This window comes from Seriola lalandi, unplaced genomic scaffold (assembly GCF_002814215.2).
Source record: "Seriola lalandi dorsalis isolate HSWRI2012SDOR001 ecotype SW California unplaced genomic scaffold, Sedor1 jcf7180002054240, whole genome shotgun sequence".
NCBI classification, from domain to species: Eukaryota; Metazoa; Chordata; class Actinopteri; order Carangiformes; family Carangidae; genus Seriola; species Seriola lalandi.
Genome location: NW_019524793.1, coordinates 562725 through 588428, shown reverse-complemented (window position 1 = coordinate 588428; position 25704 = coordinate 562725). Strand labels below are relative to the sequence as shown.

The 25704-nt window shown below is 44.0% G+C and overlaps 1 protein-coding gene across 1 annotated transcript in view; it reads right to left on the bottom strand.

Moving 5' to 3' along the window:
- Positions 1-104: 104 nt before the first annotated feature.
- The window catches only part of kcnt2b (potassium sodium-activated channel subfamily T member 2b), a 35601-nt gene continuing 10001 nt past the window's right edge, over positions 105-25704 (bottom strand). The window contains exons 2-30 of the mRNA XM_023404290.2: positions 24650-24729; positions 23713-23815; positions 23343-23405; positions 22421-22469; positions 21876-21935; positions 21055-21129; positions 20705-20788; positions 20188-20282; positions 19300-19480; positions 16405-16569; positions 16021-16157; positions 15405-15468; positions 13955-14063; positions 9302-9410; positions 9115-9171; positions 7789-7941; positions 7393-7646; positions 6641-6965; positions 6462-6567; positions 6211-6383; positions 5697-5768; positions 5375-5509; positions 5146-5257; positions 4227-4328; positions 4030-4113; positions 3821-3949; positions 2646-2991; positions 1848-1932; positions 105-1747 (exon numbers count right to left, since the gene is read on the bottom strand). Of these exons, the coding sequence (XP_023260058.1) occupies positions 1630-1747; positions 1848-1932; positions 2646-2991; positions 3821-3949; positions 4030-4113; positions 4227-4328; positions 5146-5257; positions 5375-5509; positions 5697-5768; positions 6211-6383; positions 6462-6567; positions 6641-6965; positions 7393-7646; positions 7789-7941; positions 9115-9171; positions 9302-9410; positions 13955-14063; positions 15405-15468; positions 16021-16157; positions 16405-16569; positions 19300-19480; positions 20188-20282; positions 20705-20788; positions 21055-21129; positions 21876-21935; positions 22421-22469; positions 23343-23405; positions 23713-23815; positions 24650-24729 (3625 nt within the window). The 3' untranslated portion in view covers positions 105-1629. The remainder of the gene's footprint in view (positions 1748-1847; positions 1933-2645; positions 2992-3820; positions 3950-4029; positions 4114-4226; positions 4329-5145; positions 5258-5374; positions 5510-5696; positions 5769-6210; positions 6384-6461; positions 6568-6640; positions 6966-7392; positions 7647-7788; positions 7942-9114; positions 9172-9301; positions 9411-13954; positions 14064-15404; positions 15469-16020; positions 16158-16404; positions 16570-19299; positions 19481-20187; positions 20283-20704; positions 20789-21054; positions 21130-21875; positions 21936-22420; positions 22470-23342; positions 23406-23712; positions 23816-24649; positions 24730-25704) is intronic.

Genomic DNA, 25704 nt, shown 5'->3' with positions numbered 1-25704 from the left:
TTTACATGTGCCAATCGGTACATGATGCCATGAATCTAATGCTTGAAGTGGTTGTGAGAAGATTCCGCTTAACAGCTGCACAAATTGACACCAAAACAACAATAAAGCAATGACAAGCTATAATGACTGACTTTAATATGTACATATTTCCATCTGTTTTAATGGCACTGAAGCTACAGCAGTGGTGTTTGGCAGGGGGCGCCGGTTAGCGCTCCCACCACATGGCTGCACCATTTCTGTGTGAAACGGCCCGTTCAGAACTTCTGACAAAAGATTTACAGAGGCCTGCAAATCCTTGGTAAACAAATGGCATAAATGTCCACCCTAACAAGTGATTCACTGTAATATCAATAATACTGTAGCATATTGAAATCTCATGTTTCTTTAAACAATTGAAAATTTATGACATAAGATAAACAAGCAGAATGATTTCACTCTACTGGCACATTTTTCACTTGTTTTTAGAGAAACAAGATTTTTTTCTGATTGAGTCCCAAATTATAATATATATGTCTATACTAAAATAACAAACTAATTACTTGTTAAAGTGGATATTTATAGCAGTGTGCAATAAATACGGCGAATATTTACTTGTAAAGCTTATAACAGGTTGACAGTTGGATCAACACCTTTCTGACTCTCAAAAAGGTTCAATTATAAGCTTTACAAAGGTTGTACTGTATTTGTTGCAGGGTTATTATGTCACGGTATATTATTTTGTCCATCCCCTGCATCTCTAACATGCATGTCAGCAAAAGCAAGCTGGTGGCTGGGCGGCTCACACCGACTGGCAGAAGCAGAGAAAGCGGGACTTTAAGAAAAAATGCCCTGCACTGACCATGTGTGCTCGCTGTCTGATTTTGTCCCTTGTTGAGACCGGTGCTCTTTGGGTTCCTCCACTGCTGGTGAGCGTAAAATTAATGTGTGTGTTTGAGGGTGTAAGCGACAGGTACACAGTTTCAAAAGGGCTTTATGAAGACCAAATAAAAAAAGAAAAAGAAAAAAAAGAAAGAGAGAAAACTTCACAGGATGTCTGCACTGTAGCGTCACTTCCAGATACGTCAAACAACATTAAGTGTGACGACACATGCCTACCACAAAGAGAAGGACACAAAGAATACATCCCTTGACTTTCATTTGGTAGCAGATTCCTTTGGCTGTCCGCATAAAATTGGCAGTGTCTTGCTCTTGATCCATAAGCACATGTACACATTCGTTCACGCACCTGCAGATACATACAGTACACGCATACATACACGCCGCACATACATGATGCAGTACATAACATGCACATACACAGATATAAATACATACAGTTTTTCATTAAATGCACTTCTGTGTCCGCAGCTCTCCGCTTTGAAAATAGGAAGGTGCATAAATAAAACATTCCCAATCGTTATAGAAAAGGTCCATGCATGTCCGGCACCTCTGAGTTCAACTAGACTGAATGTGGAGGAAAATATGAAGGCAATGTGCTGTCGGGCTGAATTCCACCCCGTAGAACCAGTTCTTCATTTCTGCTTCTCCCTCAAGAGTGTGTTGTTGTGTCTCCTCTCTCTGGCAGTGGTTTGACAGTATGACAGTATATTTGTCTTTTTTTTTTTTTCTTTTTCCTTTTTTTTAAGTCTCTCACAGATGGGTGCTGTCCTGCGTATCGAACCTGTGGCTCTCTGAGAGCCCTGCATTGCACTTCCTGTTGCTCCCCTGATTGGGTACCAGAGAGAGGGGATCTGGTCTAATCAGGTATCTGCAGATAGAGCAGCAAACAGCATCCTGTAATATTTTATAGTTTTCACGGTGTGCTCATTTTACAGCGCTATCAATTACATTTATGTTTGTGTACTCACACGACATCGTGAAGCTCCAGTCTGGTATCTGGAGAAGGGTTGATAAGGATGTACGACAGTCTGTTCCCTTGGTCTGTCATCCCATCTGACACAGGAAGAACAGAGGTGAGTGGGGCAGGAAATAAAATAGGCACAGGATATACAGCAGGCTGTGCTACATCCGTGCTCTACAAACAGAATAGAGGTTACGTTACAGTGAGTCATGAGACAGGAAGACAAATTTAGATAAAAATGGAAACAGGCAGAATACATAGAGAGTAACAGACAGTAAACAAACAGTGGGGGAAGAGGCACTCAGATCCTTCACTTAAGTTAAAGCACCAATACAACGATGTAGAAATACTCCATTACAAATAAAGATCCAAATGTTTTCATGCACCAAAAGAAAAAGAAAAATGTGTCCTATGAATGGCATGTTATTTTTTTATAACTTTATTAGATAGTTAGTACTGATACATTAATATACATATAGCATTTTATTATCGCAGCTTGTCAAGGTGGAGCAAGTCTTAAATCCTTTATACACAGTTATGTATTATTTTGCTGGATTTTTGGATCTTAAACATTGAAGAATTTAATCTCTTTGACATCTGAAATGAAACAAGGAATCCAGCCAACCAGACACTGCTTTTTTGTAAGGGCCAAAGGGGCCATAAGCCAAAAAGGTTGGTCTAATTTTTAATGAGACATTGTATTTTATAACCTTATTGTGTGTTACTTATGTAAATATTAATTTGTATGGTAACTAGTAACAGTAGTTCTGTACTTGAGGTCAGGAGCGGAGTGGCACAGACTTACTGAATCCAGTTGGAGAAAGGCCCAAATGTTTCATCCTCGTTCGCACTAAGGCGTTGAGTTCCTGCCTCTCCGAGCGCCTGAACAGGGTCAGTCTCTGCTGGCTGATCCTCTCTGCCGCACTCCCCGGACCCCCCTTGGCCCCGCTGGAGCCCCGACCTCCCTTCCTGCTCAGCCGCCGTGCCCACTGCATGCTCTTCCTCCTGAGCAGCGGGTGGTCGGAGGAGTGGGAGGAGGTGGAGATGGGCTCAGAGGAGGTGGAGTTACGGTGTGCGCTGGTCCGGGACAACAGGGGCTCTCTGGGTTCTCTGGTGTCCTCGTAGTCCTCCACTGTGATGGATACCTGGGACTGAGACACACACATATAACCGCATATTCACATACACAAACCTTTCATTTCCTCACGTGGTGTAATCAACCTGTTATCACACAGATTTTATTAAATTCTTCACCAGTACTGACTCTGATTTCTCACAATGAGGAGGAATTAATACTTTCTTATCATGGTAGAAATGAATGATGAACAAGATACACTCTGCTGCATGTACTGAATAGTCCAAAAGAACCATCGCACCCCTGGTTTTTCTTTAAGAAATGAATGAACTGTTAATCGCCACTGCACCATTCTTAATATATGATATGACTGTGCATTTGTTTTTTTACTGTTGCAGCCTGTGGAGCTCCTCTGTTTCACATGTCAAAACTAAGACCCGACTGTGTCTTCATAGCTCTGCATCTATTTGTTGGCAAAACATGGACAAATTCAATCAGCATTTGGAGAAAATGACTCTATTTAAACGAACCTTATAAGGGGACGTGCAGAAATGTTATTGTAGTCAATGAAAGAGAGACATTTTAGTAACTGGGAGCAAAGAGAAAATCTTTTGAGAGTGTGTTTAGTTTAATATATTAACAATTGGGAATTTAATGAACCACGTGGACTTTAATGTCTTTATATTTGTAGCGCTTCTGCTAGTTAAGTTTAACAAAAATTGTCAGTGTTTTTTTCTTTTCTTCCTCTAACTCCTTCTCTTTTGTTGGTGTAATGAACATTATAGCCGCTAGGGGTCTACCAGGCCTTTACAGATGTCCTGTTTAGTTTTCTCAGCCAGTCCAGTGACTTCAATCCATTGATTTTTGGCCACAAATCTGAAAACTAGATCAGAACAGCAGCTGACCTCAGAGACCGGAAGCTTGTGGGCCTCTGTCCGGTAGATGCCGATGGGTATGTCTCCAGTGGAGGAGCACAGTTTCTGGTAGAGCCTGCCGTAGGTGCGGATCCACAAGTCATCCTCTGTGATTTTCATCTAGAAAACAAACAAAACAATCATCAGCCTCAGAGGCACTCGGCCGTCCGCACAGACTGAATTTGTGCTCAGCTACTTACTGCACAGAGGAAACCTGAGCCGGGCATGGAGTCTAAACCCAGCAGCAGCCTGGTGATGGAGATCATGTAGTCCTTCACAAATGACTAGAGGGACAGCACAGCAAACAAGTCGGCAAGAATAGATGACATTTGGCGTTTTGCAACACTGAGGAGAAGCATTTCTTTTTGTTATTCAGTGGGAGGAATCTTTGAGATACCTGGTAGAGCAGAGTGTCCAGCATGCTGACACTGAACACCTTCCCTGCAGCGAAGGGCAGGCGGAACATAAACACCAGGTTGGACCCTTTCTCCCTTTCCTTCTGCAGAGCAATCACACACACACACGTACGCATGCACACACGCACGCACAACCAAACACACACACACACACAGACACACACACACGGATTACACTAGCCCTTGAAGAGATGAGATGATGTAACAGAGATAGTAGAGACGATGTGTTGTAAGCTTCATCAACAGTGTATTTTTTCATTTTAGAATTTATTTACAAAGTCAATGGCTCAAGTCTGTCCCAGAATACACTGGGCTGAAGGCAATACTTTTATTCTTATATCCTGGTCAGCGTTCCCACTACATTTGACCTGCATATTAATGTAATGATCATGATCACGCGAGGGAAAGGCTGGATATCCAGCAAAGGTCATTCCTGCTGTGAGGAAACACTGCTAGAAACTTCACAAACAGTCATCTCATAATAATGCTAATGCCAGATCGAAATTCGTTTTAAGATGTGGTGTCAAGCAGAGACTAATTTACTGATTTGTTGATAAATGTTATTGATGCCTGCGGGGGGAATTCATTAGCTGCCACACAGTGAACAGCAGTCATTTAAAAAGGCAAGTAGCAGTGCGGTGTAAAGAACAAAAGGCACAAAGGCTATAATCAGTTACAAGTGTTCTCTGGAAACTTTACTGTAGACGTGACAAAAGATCTGTGCAGCTTATCACATTAAAACAAAGCATCATGAGCTGCCCTTCAATGGCTGTATGTCTAAATCCACTCTTTCATAATGCAATACGGTCGGTTGAGTTTCTCCTCATTGTTCTACCATTACGACCTCTGAAGGAAATGAGGGAGAAATGAAGTGGAGGTGTGAGGGTGTGAAGCTTTTACCTTTTCCAGTTTGGACAGAGCCAGAGAGTAATGGTCTTTGACTTTGAACTGCATGAAGCGCATGTTGGCTGGGTGCGTGAGCTCCGTGATGATACTAAGAGCTGGGAATAGTCTGAGAGGAAGAAGAAGAAGCACAGAGATAATGGATGAAAAAAACAAAAAAAAACAAAAAAACAACTCACTCTAAGCCAATGTGTGAGATTGCAGAGCAAGTTTGGGCAAAGCAGACCTGAAGAGGGTCTGGACATTGACGATAGTCTTTGCATCAGCCATGTAGTCCTCCTCTGCAATCATGGAGCTCTCTTTGTCAACCACCACCATGGTGTCGGCAAAAGTCACCCCACATCGAAGCAAACTGTCCAGACTGGAGGGAGTGAGATGAGAAAGCATACGACCGTGTTGAAGGGCAGGAAGGATAACTCAAAGAGAAATCTATGTCATTTGGGAGGCGAAAAAGCACCTGAATGAATAAAGACTAAGGAAATAGTAGCAGATGAAAAAGAGGAAGACAAAAGGAAATGGAAATAGCCTATGGCTTTGGTTTGTCTTACTTGTCGATGGAGCCCACTGTGTAGAACACCATGGGGAACCAACAGATTGCCTCCAGGAAGTCTGCTTCAGGTCTGAACCAATCAAAACACAAATGGGCTTGAGAGTCTCACCAGTAGAGATGCACACATGCCATGATGAAGAGAGACAAACAGAGAAACACAGAGAGGGACCCCCCACAACCCCTAGCCCGACCTCAGTCAGCCTGAGAAATACAACACAGCCAAACTGCCTTCAGAGAAAGCTGAAAATATCAGCACTACACTGGAGTGACTCAGCATTTTATTGCCTTTTTATTGGATTCCACTCTCATTTGGCTGACTGTGCTTGTGTACCAGCCACAAAAAAAAAAAACACACGACACAGGCGGGGTTGTGGAGCGCCTTGTCCTGAAAGCATTCACCATTTCACAAATCATGTTTACTGTGAACTCTAAAAGCTCAGATCTTCTCCTCCAGTGGCTATTTAAGGAGTAACCTGTTTTACCATCATGCGCCACATCACATGTGTCCTTACACGCTCTCCAGCAGCAGCACGATGGGGTTGAGCTCCTTCCTGGGTCGGTAGTAGGCCCGCAGAGGCACAATGAAGTTGTAGAGACCGTTCCCTGCGCTCTCCGCAGACACGATGATCAATTTGTTTTTGAAGCCGTAGGAGCGGGCATCCTCAAAAGGGATGTGGTGACAAGCCTAGGAGAGACAGAGAGCAGAAGGTGACGGCGATGTGAATTTGTCAAATAAAGACAGCATGACATTTAAATCCCATACCTTGTCCATACGCAGGCAGCAGAAAGGCATCTTCTCTTGAAGGAGGTGGCACAGTGCAGGAGAGCTGCCGATGTACGGAGAGTTCAGCGGGTACCCCTTCACCCACCTGCGGCACAAGCCCACAGTTACCTCTGAATAAGCTCACATGTCAACATTCAAACAGCATCCTCACTACGTACTCGCACTGTCGGCCCCACCAGTGGGCACTCTCATCCCTGTCGCAGTCCTCCTTGCCCTCCTCTCCTGCCTCGTCCTCTGATTGGTCTCCCAGCAGGTCAAAGGTGGGGTTGTTGACTCCATCTACCAGCTCCAGGACGGGGGCGATGCTGTGCCGTCGCTCCTCGGCTGAGTCTCCCATGGCAGGCAGGGCCAAGGTGTTAGCGCCCCCCACCTCCGTCCTGGAGCTGCTCCTGCTCCCTCTTCCGCTGCCCAGCCCCGCGCTCCCCGGGTCCTGGCCTTCCGGGCTGCTGTCGCTGGAGTCCTGCAGGTCGATGGCCACTGTGCCTGAAACATACATACAAAACCACAGCGATTATCAAGGCAGAGATGGAGCAAAAAGTTCAAATACAATGCATGGTGCATCTGCACAGAAAACCATACAGCAGTGAGAGCTTTGAAAAGCAGTGAGCTTGGCAGTTTCATTGTTGTCCAGCAGGTGGTGTGTTTGTAGAACCACCGTATCTGACATTTCGGTTCATTTGGCAGTTGCTCTTATCAAATGTGACTTATAATCAGATAAATGTTAATTCCTCTGTAAAAGCATGCATATTTTTAGTCACTCAGATTGGTTATAAATGTGAGAACTGCATAATTCTGGCAACTGCTGTGTAGGACAGTTTAATAACGGGTTTGCACGTTTGACCAACACAGAAAATGGAAGGTCAGTGTGTAAATGCTACGCCGTATTTGTGCCCGTGCCCATCTGACTGACCCATGCTGGCGATGATACTGTGGACTGGCAGACGGGTGAGTCCATGGTAGATGGTTTGGTGTACTCCCCTGGCGTTTCCTCCCGTGCCACCCCATGATGGCTCCCTCCGGCCCCTGACGAATGCTGAGTTCTCCTCTTTGGAGATGTTGATGTAAAAGCATATGTCCGAGCCCCCCATGATGTGGCAGGGACCGGGGTTCAGCAGGATGTTGGTGTTGTCCAGTCTGCGTACTCCAATCAAACACACTCCATACCTGTAGCCACAGAGAAAAGATCAGCTCGGCGCAGGTTGGTGTGTGCGTGTGTGTGTGTGTGTGTGTGTGTGTGTGTGTGTGTGTGTGTGTGTGTGTGTGTGTGTGTGTGTTCTCATTTCTTGGCCCTTTTCACATGACTTACTTTTTGTGAGCATGAAAGGAGGCAAAGGTGAAACTCTTGCCCTGGTATTCCCCAAAGAATTTACTTTCCTCCAGGCGAATGTGATGCACCTCATTGGCTGAGCAGCGGCGGTAGGTTCGGTGCCACTGGTCCGCCGAGCACGCACCGCCCTCCCTGAGACAGAAGAAGAGGACTGATTGGCTATGTGGCCATTGACCTTTAAAACACATGACACAAAGCGTCCAGCTCAGCACCAGGGCCACATCAGAGGCTTTGCCACTCAAGGCTGCAGAGGTAACATCTAGCATCCCTGTCAGAGCTGCTGATCAATACTTCAATCAGCACACGGATGTAGGCAAGGACACCCAGCCCGTATGAACAGATGCACACATTCATACAGTTAACTGGGCAACAGTTCTCTCAGGGGGATAAGGCTTTACACGCGGAGGCTAAAGGAGGTGACAACAGGAAACAAGGTTGTGGGGGCAGTGTGAGAGTGGGTGGCCGGCTACAAAGACTGCATTATATAAACAAGTGTTAGAGCAAGTTTGCAGTTTACAGGAGCTAAGTGCACGGCAGGGGAGGAGGACTACAAATCCTAGTCATGTAGCATTGTCACAGCCAACAAACCAAATGGCACCAGTCCAGATACAGAAGCATACTTATGAAACACCCTGCGTTTGAATGTTGAAGTCACTGGTCACCGATTCTTAAGTATTTCATTTAGTATCCTTTACACATAAATGCATGCATTTCACATATAATCAAAGAGTTGATCTTTTTTTACGTTTCTTGGCTATCCATATTGAAATAGTTCTATTGTACTCCCTTTATGCACAAGCACTACTGAAACAAACCTATAAGCACAGAAACAATATTGACATAGATTAGGTTGTTGTCTTTCTTTTGTCTAATCCAACCTAAGGCTTCAACTTTAGCAATGAACTGAAACTTGTAAATGCACCAGCAAATAAAACAGGGACTCACTCGAATTTAATCCTCTCTCCTATAGATCTGTGTAAAGCTTCATAAACATAACATGCTGTCTGCAGTTTACCGATGTCACACGCCCTGGTTTTTCTGTATTCCATGTATTTCTAATATAATTCAAACAACTTGAAACCATTTAGAACAACTGAAAAGTTTTGCGATTTTGATCAGAATAAATGAATCTTCTGACCGCATTTCCAAAATAACAAGCTTCTTTTTTATTTTGCAAAATCTCCACACACAATCACAGAGCCCAGCATGCCAACTATGGCAGCTGACAGGGGATTTGGGGGCGAACATTGAGCACAAATGTGGCACACAATGCCTGGGTGTGAATACGGATGAGATGCATCCTACCTGTTGAGGGCTTGAAAGGCTCCTACACGTTGCTTGAAGGCTTCTTGGGGTGCCGTTCTGAAAAAAAAAAAAAAGAGTGACATTGAGGAGGAAAGAAGCACCTGGTTTCGTTCACTATATCGACTGTATATTTGACTGTTAGACATAAAGAATCCAATAGAAAAAGAAATAAAAGGAGAGTACTCACTGTCCTCTGGAGGAGTGGATCAATAGAGTGATCAGTGTCGAGGTACCAGGGCACACGCAGTTTAAAGCCAGCATGGCATATTTAAACTCCTCTTCACACACAACATGATCTGCAGACACAGGACACAAGATGGTCACAGGGACCGAGGTCACGTACGCCTCGGCAAAACACAAACAGTAACATTGTGCTCCATGAAAGATTCAACTCTCAGCCGAGCAACACTGCAGTGAATATGAATGTGCTGTTGGAAAAGACTCTAATGGCCTTGGTGTGTATGCGTGTGTGTGGGTGAGTGACAGGGGAAGCTGGCTTAATCTACATGAATGGGTCAGGGTCTACAGTCAATCAGGTCCCTCAAAAGGGTCAATTCACTAAGGTCACAAAAACGCACGTTACTTACCAGTGGTATTTATCCATATATAGAGAAAAAAGAATTTCTTTTGTGGTGCTCAAGCTTGGGCTGCAATGACTATTTTACTGTTTTTTCTTTTGATTCATCATTTATGTTGTCAAACAATAGTTAAAAAATCCCAGAGCCCAAGGTGATTTTTACAAATTAGCTTTTTTTTTTATATCCAACCATCAGTGCAAAACCCAAAGATATTCAATTAACCATGATATAAAACAGCGAAGAACAGAACATTTGAGAAGGTCGCGGTGGCAGCGGTGACTAATTGCCATTTTTGCACAAAAAAAACAGACAAACTAATTATCTGAGATGTTATTGGTTATTTTTCTGCTAACTGACCGTCAGTGAATTAATTACACGTTTCATCGGTGGCTCAGTCACTGAAAAACAAAATCTGAGAAACTCAACAGTAACGTGTGTTTGCATAATCAATGTCCTGGTTAATCAGAATAATCCATAAGGTGGACAGTTTTCACTTTCATTGGGAGAAATATTCCCAAGAAACAGTGGCTCATACAAACTTATTCCCTACCTACAGTATATTAGTCAGGGCTCTGAACAAGGCCCAGAAAATTTGGGCCGACCTGAGCCACCCTTTGTTCAGGGAGTTCATACTGCGTCCATCCGGTCGCAGGTACAGACTGCGAAGATGCAGAACTAATAGATTTAAGAACTATTTTGTCCCTGCTGTTATTGGTTTCTTAAATAACTAATAATAACTTTTTTACCACTTTGTTTATTCAAGAATTTGTGATATTTATTGCACTGGATTTCTTTTATATTTATTGTTTAGAATCTATTTGATGTACTGTTTTTGTGAACGTACTGTTTCTGTGAGTGTTTGTGTGAGTCATTGTTTTACTGCAGTCGTATGCTATTGTTTGTGATCTATTTGGCTACTGCTGGCTGAACAACAATAACCCCTCGGGGGTTATAAAGATATTTCAACCATTCGGCCTTTCAACTTATGGAGGTTATGGATTTTCTTTAGGAGGTTGTACTGGCCAAGGATGAGGTTGTAGAGGTTTTTTTAGAGGGCTCTTGGAGTTGAGGTCCTAGTAGTCCTTCAGAAGATTTCTAGTGGGCCTTTATGGGATTTTAAAGGGTCCGCTAGGTGGTTAAACAGCTATGGGGTTCGGGTTTGGGTTTGGGAGATTTTGAGGTGATGTGTTAGAAAGCTTTCTCTGCCACCATCAGCAAAATACCAAGTGAGGGAATGTCCTTTAGGAGATCGCTGTTCATCCCTCCAGTAGCGTTCAATGCAAAGTTTTATGACAATGAGCACTGCAGATCTTCTGGAGGCTCGTGGTGGAACATCACCGGACTGTCACGCTTTGGTTTCATTTCCATCTGTATGTCACAGATTAGTTAAACACACACCCGTGTCAAAAAATCCTCCATCATCCTCCTCCCCCTGTGTAGACACATCCCCCGTTTTCCTCCTTTGGGATCAATTTTATGTCGCCGCTGTGGCTTCACCTCGCAGTTTTTTTGGAGGTGATGGGAAGACATAGCAACAGGCCAGTGGTTCAGTGTCAGCTTTATTGAACCACCTTTGACTAACATCGTCGAACACTGAACACAGCCCTGCCTGTGAGCAACCCGATCTGAACTGAACAGATGACAGTCTCTCATTGACCTGTTGCCACACACACACACACACACACACACACACACACACACACACACACACACACACACACACACACACAGCCCCGTCTTAGAGTGGAAAAACCAATAGAGCGATTAATGTTTGCAGTAAGCCAATCAGTGAATCAGGCCCAGGGAGCATCTATTTCCCCTGTTGTTGTAATTCTTGATTGCATTATCTTAAGTGATGAGCACACAGGCAAATTAGGGCTCGAGCTGGGTCCGAAATGAACAATATGTGCTCTGCATTAGGAAAATAATTGGTGACAAACGCCAGAGCCTGACATGAATTATCAAACTCAATCAGCTGCCAGTCTGAGTAACATGAGGCCAGCTGAATGTAAATGCAGTAAATGAGTCGGGTCTGTGTGTGTTGAAGCCGGGCGAGTGAAAGAAAGTACCAATGTTCTTTCGGCTAAGAACAGTACATCATAATGCAGCTCACACGCACACACACACACACACACACACACACACACACACACACACACACACACACACACACACACACTCACACTCATACACACAGGAGCCCCTTGCTGTTCAGCCTGTGAATTTCTTTCAAAGCCGAAGCTTTTATAGAGCGTTGGGCATCTGAAGCTTGTGGAGGAAAAGACAAAAATACTGAGGTTGTATCTACGCAGCAACAGCATTCATTATTGTCACACACACATTCCTCTCTGTCTGGCTCTTGCACACACACACACACACACACACACACACACACACACACACACACACACACACACACACACACAATTTCCACTGTCCTTCTTGCACCTCTTTTCACCACTGTGATCCCTTTGCTTCCCGTCTTCTTCTCTGCTTACCCTCCACCACAGCCCTCCATCTATGCCCTCATTCCCTTCAGGTGCCTGGACCCAGACCAGGAGAGAAACCAATTACCAACCTCGGCACACTGTGCATACACACACACACACACACACACACACACTGTATCTTTTTGTTGCCCAGGCTTAAAAGATCCAGGTTTTTGGACTCGTCTCTTCAAGCCACAAGTTGTTTTCTGTGTGTGGTATTGTGTGAAAATGTGGTTCTTTGCACCCTCTCCAGAGTGATATTACAACCTGAACACAGGTCCACCGGTTGGGCTAATTAAATCAGTAGACCCTTATTGTTTTTATTAGTGAGCTACTATCAATGCCATGCCAGGATGGCGACGTGCTATTGTTGTTCAAAATATAAACTGGGGAGATAATCAATCCACACGCTGTACCCAGTTCGGTTTGGTTACTCGAACGCCTCAGGGTTTCCTGCTCTGCTGCAGCATCATACCGACAGATTTTTTTCTAATGAACGCTGGGCTGTTATTACGCTATTCCTGCGGATCAAATTAAATCTTGCATCTCTTGCTCATTAATGCCTCCCACACTCGCACTTAGTGAGTGTATTCCAAGTGGTGTCAAAACATGGCATCTGCACTTACAGTAATGCCCCATGTGACCGACTGCATGATGATTTGCTATCAGAGTCTACCAGCAGCGACTCAGGGTTAGAGGGACATTAAAGTCAGTTGATTATGAACTTTGCTTTGTTCAGAGTCATTTGTTTTGAGTGATTAAAGAGGCACTTTAAGTTTCACTATACTTCTGCAGGGAATTTCTGTTTCAGCACTGAAAGGCTGTTGTGTCGGTGAGTGGCTGTCGGGTATTTCATCCAACACCGTGCAATTCACATACATGTTAGAACTGTGTGACTCCCAGTACAAGAGCCTGAGCTTTAACCCCGCACGACTAACTGATAATCATATAATACAGCCAGCGTTGTCATGGATGAACATGAATTTATCTTTCTGCCGAACAGTTCCTGCTTCCCTAATAACAAAGGCCTCAGCCTGGCTGTGGCAGTGACGTGTTTAAACAGCACTGCAGGGGCAAGAGAGGATTGCCTTCAGGGGCAGCTTTAGTGCCAGGTTAACGCAGCAGAACTCATCAAAAGAAGGGGATTTTCTTTGCCAAGGTAGCAAAGTCAAACGTTAATCATTGATAGAGACAGCTGGGATGAGGGTGGCGAGCTAGAACTGAGTTTGACATTCTCCAGGGCTGTAGGCAGAGGGATGTGTGAGAGAGAGAGAGAAGAGGAGAGGAGAGGGTGAGAGCGAGTTTTTTTATTTCCTCTTCTTTCACTCGTAGATGATTGACTGCCGTCTTCTGTTGAGCAGGAGAGGAAGGGAAGCCAATCTGTCCGGCACTTCTTCACGGGTGGGAGGGCAGAGAGGCCCGCTGCTGCACTGGCACACTTTTTTAAGTCCTACAAACTCAGGTGGAAAATGGGACACGAGAGCTGATGACACACACTGGAAATAAAGTGCAGACAGGACAGCTCAGTTTCCCATGTCGGCGGAATTCAACCCTGCAGTCGCAGAATAAAAATGTTTGTCTAATCATCCATCATGACGAGTGACAACACAATTCCAGTCAAAAGCTGAACAAATTGGGCACCAGCTGTCATCCCATTATTTCCTGCGTCCCGATGTGATCAAACAGCAGTAGTGGCATCCAACAGCACATGAAAACCTTTAGCTGACACCTAAAGTCACTGCCAGTGTGTTTGACTTCCCTCCCACTGCTTACCTGCAAATTTTACGTGGAACTTGTTCTCTGGCTTGAGAATCTGCACGTAGAGGGGGCAATTTGGAGCGAAGTCTTTCACTGCCCAGGCTCGGAGGATGGTCTGATGATCCTGAGAAAATTAGAGACAGAGCAGAATGAGATGGATTGGAATGAAAACAAGGGAAAGGGAGAGAGAGAGAGAGAGAGAGAGAGAGAGAGAGAGGTAAAGAGAAATAGAGGTAGAAATCCATCGTTAGCAGCATCAGATTGTAGCTCCTCTTTAATAATCCTCTTAAACAGCTGACGGCACAGAGCAATTGAAGGGCCCTCGCAACAATTCAGACTAATGCAATTCTGATATCTTGGAAGAAGTAGTCAAGGCTGCACTAAACATGTGGCGAGGCCATGGAGAGGGAACTGAGTAAAACTGGCAATAAAAATTCTGTTAAGAGAGAGTATGCAGCCTAGTGGCTTGTGTCAGCATGCCAACACGTTCAGGGCGGCACTGCGAACACGGTGATATTTAGCTATGTTTACTACATTCACCATTTTAATTTAGTGTGTTAGCATGCTAACATCTGCTAGACAGCACTAAATAGAAGGTGCAACTGAGGCTGATGGTAATCTCAAAGAGTTTTGTAGGTATTTATCATAAAACAAAGTACAAAACACATTAAAATTTTGACCTGATGAATGAGAGATCACCAGAATTCATTATAATTCATCCTGCGGGAGACATGAACATCTGAGCCGAATTTCATAGCAATTCATTCAATAATTCTCGAAACATTTCAACTAAAGAGCAAAAATGGTGGTGCTAGATGAATCATGGGATCATCAGTGTCAATAGGATTCATCCTCTTGGGACCATGAATGTCCCATTGAAAAATCAAATTGATAGGGATTCATCCAATAGTTGTTGAGATGTTTAAGTTTGGACCAAAGTGTCAGCTTTCTTAAAATAGATGACAAGTTTTGGTTCCCTACCTTGACACACTTTTCATATAGGTGATTTGATTTGATGTTACATGAAATCACTTCCACATGTTTTCACATAAAGTTGCTTTGGTGTTTCGTGCTTAGAGATTTCTGAGAAAAATGCTGTTTTTCACACATGCCTGTTTATAGTTTCATTTTAATGTCAAGCCTGGGTTTCTCTGACTCTCAGTTTCAGTTGTTTTTACTGTGCAATTAATATTTTAGTGGAAAATCGTAAAAGAAAATATAGCAACAAGCCAATCAGCCAGCGCAGTGAGCTAAATCCACTTGTTTGAAATCCTGCTTTAATGAATTTCTATGAAGTGATGTTCTGAAAAAAAGCAGTTCACACCAGAAAAATACAACCACAAGATTTTTTTTTTTTTCATTTTTGGTTTAAGAAAAACAAAATAAGATCAAGCAAGAAGACTTAATGTGGATGTTTTGCAGTGTGAGGAGTCATGGTGATACAGCAAAGCAGTAAGGGACGTACAGCAGCAATGCGGTCCACTTCAAACCGGTTACTGAGGATAAAGCAGGCCTCAGCATCGTCCATCCTGCAGGCAGTTAGTAGAGCATGTGGCCATCGGAGCAAAAGAGACAGATGAATAAAGAAAGAGAGAGAGAGAGTCAGAGAAGTGATGAGAGGAGAAGACACAGCAAGGAGGGTGTTGTTATGTTATTGAGGGAGAGGACAAAAGAGAAAAAAAGCAAGACAATAGAACAACAAACGAACCAATGTGTCTTTCAAGCCTACGCCATTTATGGATGAGATGGTAGGAGGCGAGGAGACAGAGAGATTAAACAAACAGGCTTTCGCTCCTTTTCTTTCCTTGTGACAAAGCCAGTTTAAGGTGCTGTATTATCAGAAGCCAGGGGGTAAACAATAAGCAATATGGCTTAAACTGTAATTGCAGCTGTTACTGCAGCCTGTAGGTGATTTAGGTATTAATTATGAGCTCCAGCATCTACATGTTGGGCATAGACAGACAGACAGACAGACAGACAGACAGACAGACAGACATCCTGAAGTAAATACATGTCTAAAATCAGACAAATATCTTAATGCTAGATTCTGGATTATTGTAGTTTTGGTCACAGGGACTCACTTGGCCCTCATCAGGTCTTGGTCTTTGAGGGCAGACCCCTGCAGGTAAATGACTCTCTGGGCCCACAGGGGTACATGAAGGACCCTCCTGACCTGGACATCCATCTCTGCTGGGCACAGGATCACCACATAATAGTCCTACACACACACACACTTTTATTGAACAAGGAAATATGCACACATTGACTCACCCTCAACCAAACACACACATCTGCTCCTACATGAATAAGATATCAGTTTGATCTGTGCTATTGCTGAATTAATCTTCTGCCTTAACCTCAGCTGCTTGTTCTCCTGGAGAGGATTACAGACCAGAATCGCACGCAAAGACCCCCCCCCCCCCCCAAACACCCTCTTGTCCTACTGAAAACCATTTGGAAGAGACCTGTAGGCGGGGGTGAGCGAAGAACTCATTGAGGAAGTCCATGAGGAGGTCGATCTTGAGACAGCTGACGCACAGCACCACGTGCTTCTCCGTCTGCGCCCTGTAGCGGCTGTAGTTCCCCCCGGACTTTTGCCGCTCCATCCACAGAAAGGCCAGCTGCTCGAACTGCATCCATCACATTCAACAGACGGAAATTGGATTAAGTCGGCTGAAATGCAGGGCGGAGCCAGGTGGTATATGAAAAGACAACAATGCCTCATACTGTACAGTGTTTCCGTTTGATTAGGGAGAGTGTTTTGATGGAACTAAGATAAGTGGAGGTTTGGTTCAGGATGTGGCTGAACGGGGTTGTGATAGCAGAGATTACCAGGGGAAGGTAGGTAATGGAAATAAGTGAAGTAAGTAAGGAGAATGGTCAGGTGGATAGATGGGTGGTGGGAAGTGTTTTAATTTTTCAGATTGAAGAGATGCAAGAAAGAGTATGATTTTAAAGATTTTTGCTGAAATATACACAGCTCATTTACACTGAATATATTAGATTAAATGTTAGCATGAATTAACATAAATCATGTATTTACCGCTGCAGACTGTACAGTAAAAAATGCCCTTTTCTAACAGGCAGAGATAAGAAAAAATGTCTGTGACAGAAAATGGTGAAAAAAAATAGCAGCGATCTTAAGATAATGTACTGTTTAAATTGTTTAAATTACATGACACTTTTGTTGAGAGGGTCATTTTAAAATCATATCTTGACCCTAGTGTTACTATCTAGACTTCAATCCTGGGTAAGGTGAGTGAAATAAAAACCACAAATTATGAGCTCTCAGTTAAAAATTCAGTTAGTGGCAGAGGCTTTCTATTGTTCACTCTCTGAATACCCAGCATGCACCTCTCTCCTCATTAACACTGAAAGTTACATTTTTATTTTTCTCCTCATTCTGGTCTGGCAAGAACCATAATGATTCAACTTCATCTCAACTCATGTAAGTAGGAAAAACACAGTTCCCCAATAATCCAAACTATCGCTTTCATACACCTAAGTGGTGTTGCGACTCCTGTTGGTAATAACACACACACATTTCGCTCATGAACGGAGCTCAGTACACTCAGTTCGTTTGTGTCGTGTGCTGTTTTTGTCTGGGACGTCATCATTTTGCCTTCGATAAATTTGCTCCATTTAGTGCTGAGTGATAATGTCAGCTCGTTAAAGCCGAGAATCATCATACACATCCGTGTGACAACGTAGCTGCATTCAGAAATCATTTGTGTACGGCCAGTTCTCAATAGCACAAACTGTGGACTTGTGATGTAACAATCGAATCTCTATTTTAGTGTGTCCAGATTTCTTTTGAGTAAAGTCTCCAAACTGGTGAAACTGAATTAACAGGAACAAATTACCTAAATGGTTGACTTTTCATCTTATTTTCAAATCAATATCCTTTTAAGGTTCAAAATGACACAAAATGACTTCAGGAGGGGCATTTCCTGTTGTGCTGTAATGTGTTGTTTTCAGTTACAGGAACCAATCGAGACAGCAATAAGAAAAAGACAGTGGTTGAATCCTGATGTGCTCTGTGGCTCCCCTGTGCAGCCTGGAGACCGGTGGTGGCAGGACACACACACACACACACAGGGTAGGGGGTTTGGGTTGGGACTAAGGGGGGGGGGCAGTTTCTAAATGTCAAAGGGTATTTATGGATGAAAGATGGGGAGAGGGAGTGGGGAGGATGACATGGCATCCATGTTGGTGATGCACAGACCGCCATTTCTTTCATGAGTCAGCTCATGAAAGTTCTGCAAAAGTATCTTCATGCTCATTTTTGTGAAGGTTTTCGTTCAAACCTTTACATTCAATAGCTGGTTGATCAGGAGGATGTAGGATGCAGCCCTAAACCTACCTAAAGCTATCAAAGTTGTGTAGTGTCATTGCAAATAAATCCAATTTACAACAAGGCAAGACTGGCAGTAAACCAAATCACTTGTGAATTAGTCATGAATTGTGTGTGTGTGTGTGTGTGTGTATGTGTGTGTGTGTGTGTGTGTGTGTGTGTGTGTGTTAGATTCCCTGCTCTAACTGCAGGTACAGCACATACACACGGAGGAAATTCCACCTTTTGTTAGACACACACAGGTACCGCTGGGATAAAAGGTTTGCACAAATATGAAGGACAATCATTAGCATACAGGTGGAACTGTCATGTTTGTCAACGTGTTTTTAGCAGTCCCTGCACAAATGTGTGTAAACCCTGTCCCTGTCGTTCTCCGTCACAAGCTTCCCTCTGCGGAGCAGCTAAATGACAGGAGAGGGATTCGGGGAATTGAGAGAGTAAGAAAGACACTCTCACTGGTCTCTGAATAAAAATAATGTTGTAAATCTACGTAGGATGCAATGACTCATCACATTATTGTACAAGGGGGGGTCATACGAAACTTTCTAAGTTTTCTGTTACATAGTGATGTCATATTTGTTGTGTGGCATTACACCAGGGTTATACTTTCACCATCTGCTATAGGGTCCGTGTAATGTAAATTTATTTATCGGATGGTGTATGTGAGGCTCTGGTGCGGATATCGACGTAACCACTACGCAACAAGGGCACCAACTGCGCATGCGCTGGAAAACAAATATGGACGCTGAGTTTGAAGAGAGGCCGCTACCATCACCTCCACAGTTCATCTCTCTATTCACCTCTACAACCAAATGTGTAGTAATTCTTCTTGCATGTATGATGCCATTTTTGTGTGATTTGTAGTGAGCATGCACCAAATACGTAGTCAATGATCTACTGTGGAGTAAAAGATTAAAGACAACTACGCGTTTGTGGTGTCCGCAGCTGTATGTGTCCGCAAGTGAGTATAATCCTTGTATTAAAGGTTATCATCATTGTTTCCCACCTGGATGGGGAGCACGATGAGCGCCACAAAGATCATGATGACCACCAGAAGCTGCGAGGGCCAGATCTGGGGGGTGACATCTCCGAAGCCCACTGTGGAGAAGGTGACCACGCAGAAGTAGAGCGAGTCAAACAGGGTCAAGTTGTTGCCCGCTCTTTCGAGGTGTTGGATACCGCAGATGCTGAAAGAGGTGGGCAGGAGGGTGGGAAAGATGGAGAAAGAAAGAAAAAGAAAGTGAGAATCACTAAGGAATAAGACTCCACGTGTTGGATGAAGTGTAAGTGCCTTGTGGGAGCAATTACACACAGAGAGCGGCTTTTCACGCTTGTTGATACATGTGTGACTTTACATGTGTGGTGATGAGGGTGGATGCACGCTTGAGCGCCTTCGTTGTATATTTGTCTATCTAAGTGTGCAAACGCAAGCTGTGCGTATTATCGTGATCTTTAAGGGATAGATGAGTCAACAGGCAAATGTCAACCCTGAAACGGTCAGAGAGCTTAATTCATGCTGTGTGTAGGATCTCCTGGATTAGCTCAGGCTGTCACATCAGATATGCCGCGAGCTGACACATCCTCCACTGCACTGAGGCAATCGCCAGAGCTCTATCTCACTCTCACAGTTACCAATTACCTTTCTGCTCTCTGTCTTTCTCTCTCCGAGCTCCGGGAGCAGCCCCTTTTTTCTTTCATTCTCCTGTGCCTTTTTTTTTTTGCCTATTGCATGTATCACACTGTTGCTCGTCCATCGCATCCTCCTTCTCCTTTCCTCACCCTGTCCACGGCTGTGACACCCTTCACTTCCTGTCCAGCCTCCATTTCCCTCTTTTCTTTCCCCGTTGCCCCCCACCCTCCTTCTCAGCTCAGTGTCAGCAGTGAGGATACCCACCATGTAAACATGAGACAGACCAGCGTGCTGATGAGTATCACCACCTGGTTAAACATGGCTGAGTGCGTCCGCTGGATTGCCCTGTGGAGATCATTCTGCAAACAGACAGACAGAGAGATACGAGTGAATGTGTGGCAACCACAACAACACAAGTTCTGCACTGTTAAAGTGTAAAGTGAGGATGTAAATGTGGTTGATGAATAGTAGGAAAAATATGGATGAAATATAAAAATGCACTAAAAATGAGATGAACACGGCAAAGTGCTGGAATATTCTGAGCAGAGAACAAGCTTAGTTAGCATGATGTGATGGAACAGATGGAAGCAGCGGATTTGAAAAGCTTCATTACCAAACCCAAGTTGCAGGTTTGAATATTTAGTGACTGATTTGAGTGTTTAAGATAAAGCTGTTGAGCTGAAATGGCAGAGGCTGAGAGGGGCGACGGCCTGCCAACAAAATAACAGAGCTGTTGAGATGAAAATGATGGGAAAATTGGACAGGTTGATGCTTCACTCACTATCATGTTCTCCAAAGCGTGTTTGGCCAGCCAGCAGTTGAGAAATACAGGGATGAAGAGATTTCTGAAGGAGGGCAAAATCACCTGCGAAGAGGAGAAAGCGTCAGTCACTTTTATTTGAACACACTGTACACTGTCACAGGATCTCTTAAAAACAAACAGGATTGTGTGAGCATGTGTCTGTGGAGATGTCCTCTCTGTATGACTGCAGCGGGTGTTAAACGAGTGAAGGGAGGGGGATGGGAATGTGGTGCTTGACAGCCCAAAAGAAAAAAGAAGAAAAAAACAAATATCTGCCTGAGAGACTCCCCATGCTGTCAGTGCTCAGTAACGCATATCCTTCCACTCACAGTGATCATGAAGGGGACGGCGCTGATCATCTCCAGAATGAAAGGGACACGTAATACTTGCTCCCAAACGTTGCCCTGGAAACATAAACCACAGACAGGGGTCAGGGAACTCTATTGTCATGGCGACCTTAGGGGATTACCACATAACAGGCCCAGTAGCAGAAACAAGGAGAGACATTGATCAGCTTTTGCACCATAGAACAGATTGGAGGGATGTATGAAGCTGATATAACTCCCTCGTGCCCTTTGAGGAAAGAAGCAGCATTTCTTAGTTTCCACTAAGCTTTGCCATTCAATTAAGATGTCAGCCGTGGCTGTTTTTATGTGTCTGACGCCTGCATATAGCTGACCTGAATCTGACTAGTGTAGGTGGACAGGCACAGGGCATGTCCACAGGAATCAGTCAGCTCTAAATGCTAAGGCCTCTAGCCTCCAGAGTAATCTGCAGAGAGACCCCTTCATAGGCTTATAGTGTCAAGTACATCAAAGGCAGGGCAACCCGTTGATGGATCGGCCCCCCACTGCAGCAACACAGGGGCCTCCCCCTAAAGTCTTTCTGATGTGTCAATAACAGGACGGTGCTGAAGAAGCCTCAAGGCCCGCTGAGGTGCTTCTCAAATGTGAGAGCAAAGGAGCAGCATCAGGGGAGGAGAGAAAACTTCAGTTTAGAAGAGAGAACCCACAGAGGAGTGCAAAGTGGACAAACAACCCCTCCCCTCCCCTCCCTCTCAGGGATATCAAATGCATGCACACCCACACACACACGCCACACATGTGGACATCACAAAAGGCTTCAGACTTCGCCGTGTGGGGTAACTCACCTTGTAGCTCAGATACACGAGCAACATAGTTTCTGAAAAGCTGATGAAAGCCACAAGCACCTGCAAAAAGAGAGAGAGAGAGAGAGAGTGAGCAGAGTGGGAGAGTAAGAGAGAAAATGTAGAGATACGGACAGAGAGAGAGGGAGAGCCGAGAGGAGTCGAAATAGAGAGAGAGACCAGAGCAGAGAGAAATTAGGAGTCGCAGAGATGGAAGAGGAGAGCGTGGGAGGAATCAGTGGGCGTGCTGATGATTGAGCTTCAGAGGGAACAGGTTTAAGTGAAGCAACAGACAGCCTGGTGTCTGATTGTGTGTATGTATATAAGTGTGTGTAATCATACTTAAAGTGTAAATACATGTCAAGTACAATGATCTGACTTCATGTATTCAAGCCCTGAAATGATGTGGCGTGAATTAATTGCCCATAAACCAATAAAAAGGAATGCAGACATTTTTGCCATGTGCCCGTGTGTGCACTCATGTATGCAGAAATGTGTGTAAACAGATTGAAGCTTTGTTTGCACAGGATTGTACTGATCTATCTGACCTGCAGTGCCCACAGCGGCAGAGGTCTATCCACCCAGATGATCAGTTTCCTGCAGAGCGGAAAAAAAAGAAGGAACAGAGAGGAGAGGAGTGAAATGTTGCAAAGAAAGACAAAAATTAGACCGTGCCAGCAAAGACGGACAAGATATTTTTAATTCGGTTAGGCCCAACACAATGACACTCTCATCGGGGATCATGAACACAACTCCCATCACCGCATTAAATTTAATTATGCTGTTTACAACTGCACATCAGTGGAGTGCACAGCTGCCAGCACCCTCATATTGTAGGAGAAAAGTAATATTCACACAGTCAAATGGAAATTTACAGCGTTATTGTGAGAGAAAGGCCTCCCTTTTTTTTCCCAAAGACACCCTGGGGCTTATCATAGCTGCTTGGCTGCTTGCCTGCCTGCACTCTGATTTGCTCCTATGAGTCTGCTGCCTGGAGCAGGAGGTGGCATGTCCCTTTCCTGAGCTCACTCTGTCAGGCTCCTTATTCATTTGGAGCCAGAGCTTAGCCAGTGTCACCAGCCACCAATTAGATCAATAGGTCCCTGAGCAGGAGACATGGCGTAGCCTGAAGTCCACATACACTTCCTGGTTTCTCTCCCTCTCTCTGTTGCTGTATATTACATACTTTATCTCCACTAGATCGCTGTTGATTAGGCTGCACAGGCACTACATACATATTACGTTGACATCTAATCCATAGAGTTGGATTGTGATAAATGAATGGATCTGTAATGCTCAATATCAGCATTGTGAATTGCATCAGTTAAGTGAAGTTTCATTGATTGCATTATACAACATTTCGGACCGGTGGGCCGGTGTTGGACATGCCATTCCTCCAGGGTGCACAGTTTCATGGTCCCTGTCTGCAGGCCAAAGCCATCTCTCCTAATTAGAGACTCACATGCTTACCAGTCAAACTCACTCCAGGGGCGGGATGATGTATTTTGTTTCGTGCAGTTCACTCCGCTCACGCTGCATTGGGGGAAAAAAAAACACACAAAAAATGGCTAAAGAAAAAAGCTTCTTGTTGAACTCCTCTAACTAAAACTGGACAGACCCTCTGCTCGGTCCAAATATCAGTTTACTTTCCAGATTGCATTCATCCACCTCCCTCTCTTCTCCGGCCATAATCTCACATCCACTCCTTTTACGAGATACTCTGTGCACACACTGTTATCTCATTTATTGACCCGGTGCACTTGTTCCTGCTATCAGGCCTCCACACTCGCAGAGACTTTGTTTCACCTCATTAAGCCCGTGTTATCAATGTTGCTCTCACCAGTCCTGTCTTTCCTCTTGCGGGTTGTCCAGTAGGACTCTGACAATATAGAGGAGGCAGCTCAGCACTTTCAGAGCAAAGTTAAACATTCGCACTCGCAGACCTGCAACACAAAGAAGAAGACATTCAGTCTTTAAAAATAAAAGCCAGCTGCTGAATTTGTATTTTAAAAAAAAAACTAAATTTTTTATTAAAACCCTGTAGGGTTCTTAGAAGTAAGTCACAATAAAAAAAACGTATTAAAAGTCATGACACAAATGGTGAACACACAGACTAGCTCCTGGAAACGAACAGCCGCTCATAAGCCATTTATCACCACTACCAAAAAGTCAGACTGACTCATCACGTCTCTTCGATAAAGCTTTTGCACTCATGACTGACTGACAATGGTTGGCTTAACGTAGCAGAAAATGTAGTACTTCATCTTGTCTGCAGAGGCTGAGGTTATTTTTGTATCCCTCTATATCTCTAGTTATATTACTATTACAGTATGTTATTTAAGCAGTGATTACCACCTTAATAAGAAAAAAAGGATGAGGGCTATAATTATCGGTTAATATTAACCTAATTAAGTGCAAAATAAACGTGACATATACACCTCTTTCTACTTTGAGTTAAGATTTTCTGGATAAATATTTTAGTGATTTTAGTTGTGTGGGAGAAATTAAAGGTGTGACATATCTATTAATGAGTCCGAAGATACTTTGAATCAGTACACAGACATGTAAACCAGTCACAGAAAGGAAAAGTGGGCATGTTGAACAACTGGTGATGAAATTCAGAGCAAGTGTGACAGCACGTCACAAACTAAAATGAAACACATCTCTTCAGTCAAAAAATAAGAGCCAACTCATGTGGAAACAAAACAGACAGAAAGGTGGGGAAATCACTCAAAAATAAACACAGACAGATAAAGCGTGATTCCCAAACAACTCACTGGATCTTTGGTTTTTGATGAAGAACAGCTTTAGGCGCTCCTTGAAAGTGTTCTCATTCACATAGAACTCTACCTGCACCCTGAGAGAGAGAGGGAGAGACATGGAGAGAGAGAGAGACATGGAGAGATGGGCAGTAAAACAGTGAGAGAGAGCTGGAGATAAGAGGGAGAAGTCTGCAAGAGGCGGTGCAGGTGATTGAGGAGATAAAATACTTCTTTCATGGAGTCAAGTCAAGGGACAGAAGAGAAAGACAAAACAAGTGAAGGGCTGGGCGATAAGAGAGCATTGAATAAGGGTGACAAAGAAAAAGTGTACAGTTGAGCAAATTGGAGATAGAAAGGGCAATAATGATTATTTGAACAATGAAAAGTATGGGAATAAGACATTGTGGCTGGCTGCATTAAAGACTAATGGGTTTTGGAGGAAATGGTGTTCCTGCTTGTCCGCCTGCCCATAGGCCCAGACAGCTGCAGTCAGTCTCGTTATCTCCACTGATTAAATATAGAGCAACAAATTACTTCCCTCTGATGTTTCTGCTGAACATGGGAGGCCATAATTACTGCTCTTTCTCCCTTTTCATTCTGGCACCATCCTGTTAGAGGGACACACACTCACGCACACACACGTTTACTGTACACACACACACAGGCGTAAAATACACACCTGGCTGCAACCAAGTCATTAGGGTTATTAGACCATTCACAGGCCAATCTGGCATGGACGATATGATGAAAATGACAAAGACACACTCTTGAGAACGCCCTTAGATGTGTAGAGTCACATAACAGGACACACAGAGGGATGACTGTATTTCCTGTCTGACCACCTCGGGAGAGAGTTCTCAGCTGCTCTTCTTTCATGCTATGGAGGGAAGAGTGGATGACTCAGGTTGAGGATGAAAAACCACAGGCCTGACTCACTGGTGGTCTCCTCACAGCACACAGACACATGGACAGATGAAAGAGAGGCAGAACAACTGCAATCTATTCTCCTGTCTGCAGGAAGAGGAAGAGGTGGCGGTGAGGGGGCGGGAGGGTGGTGGTCTTCCCAGGGT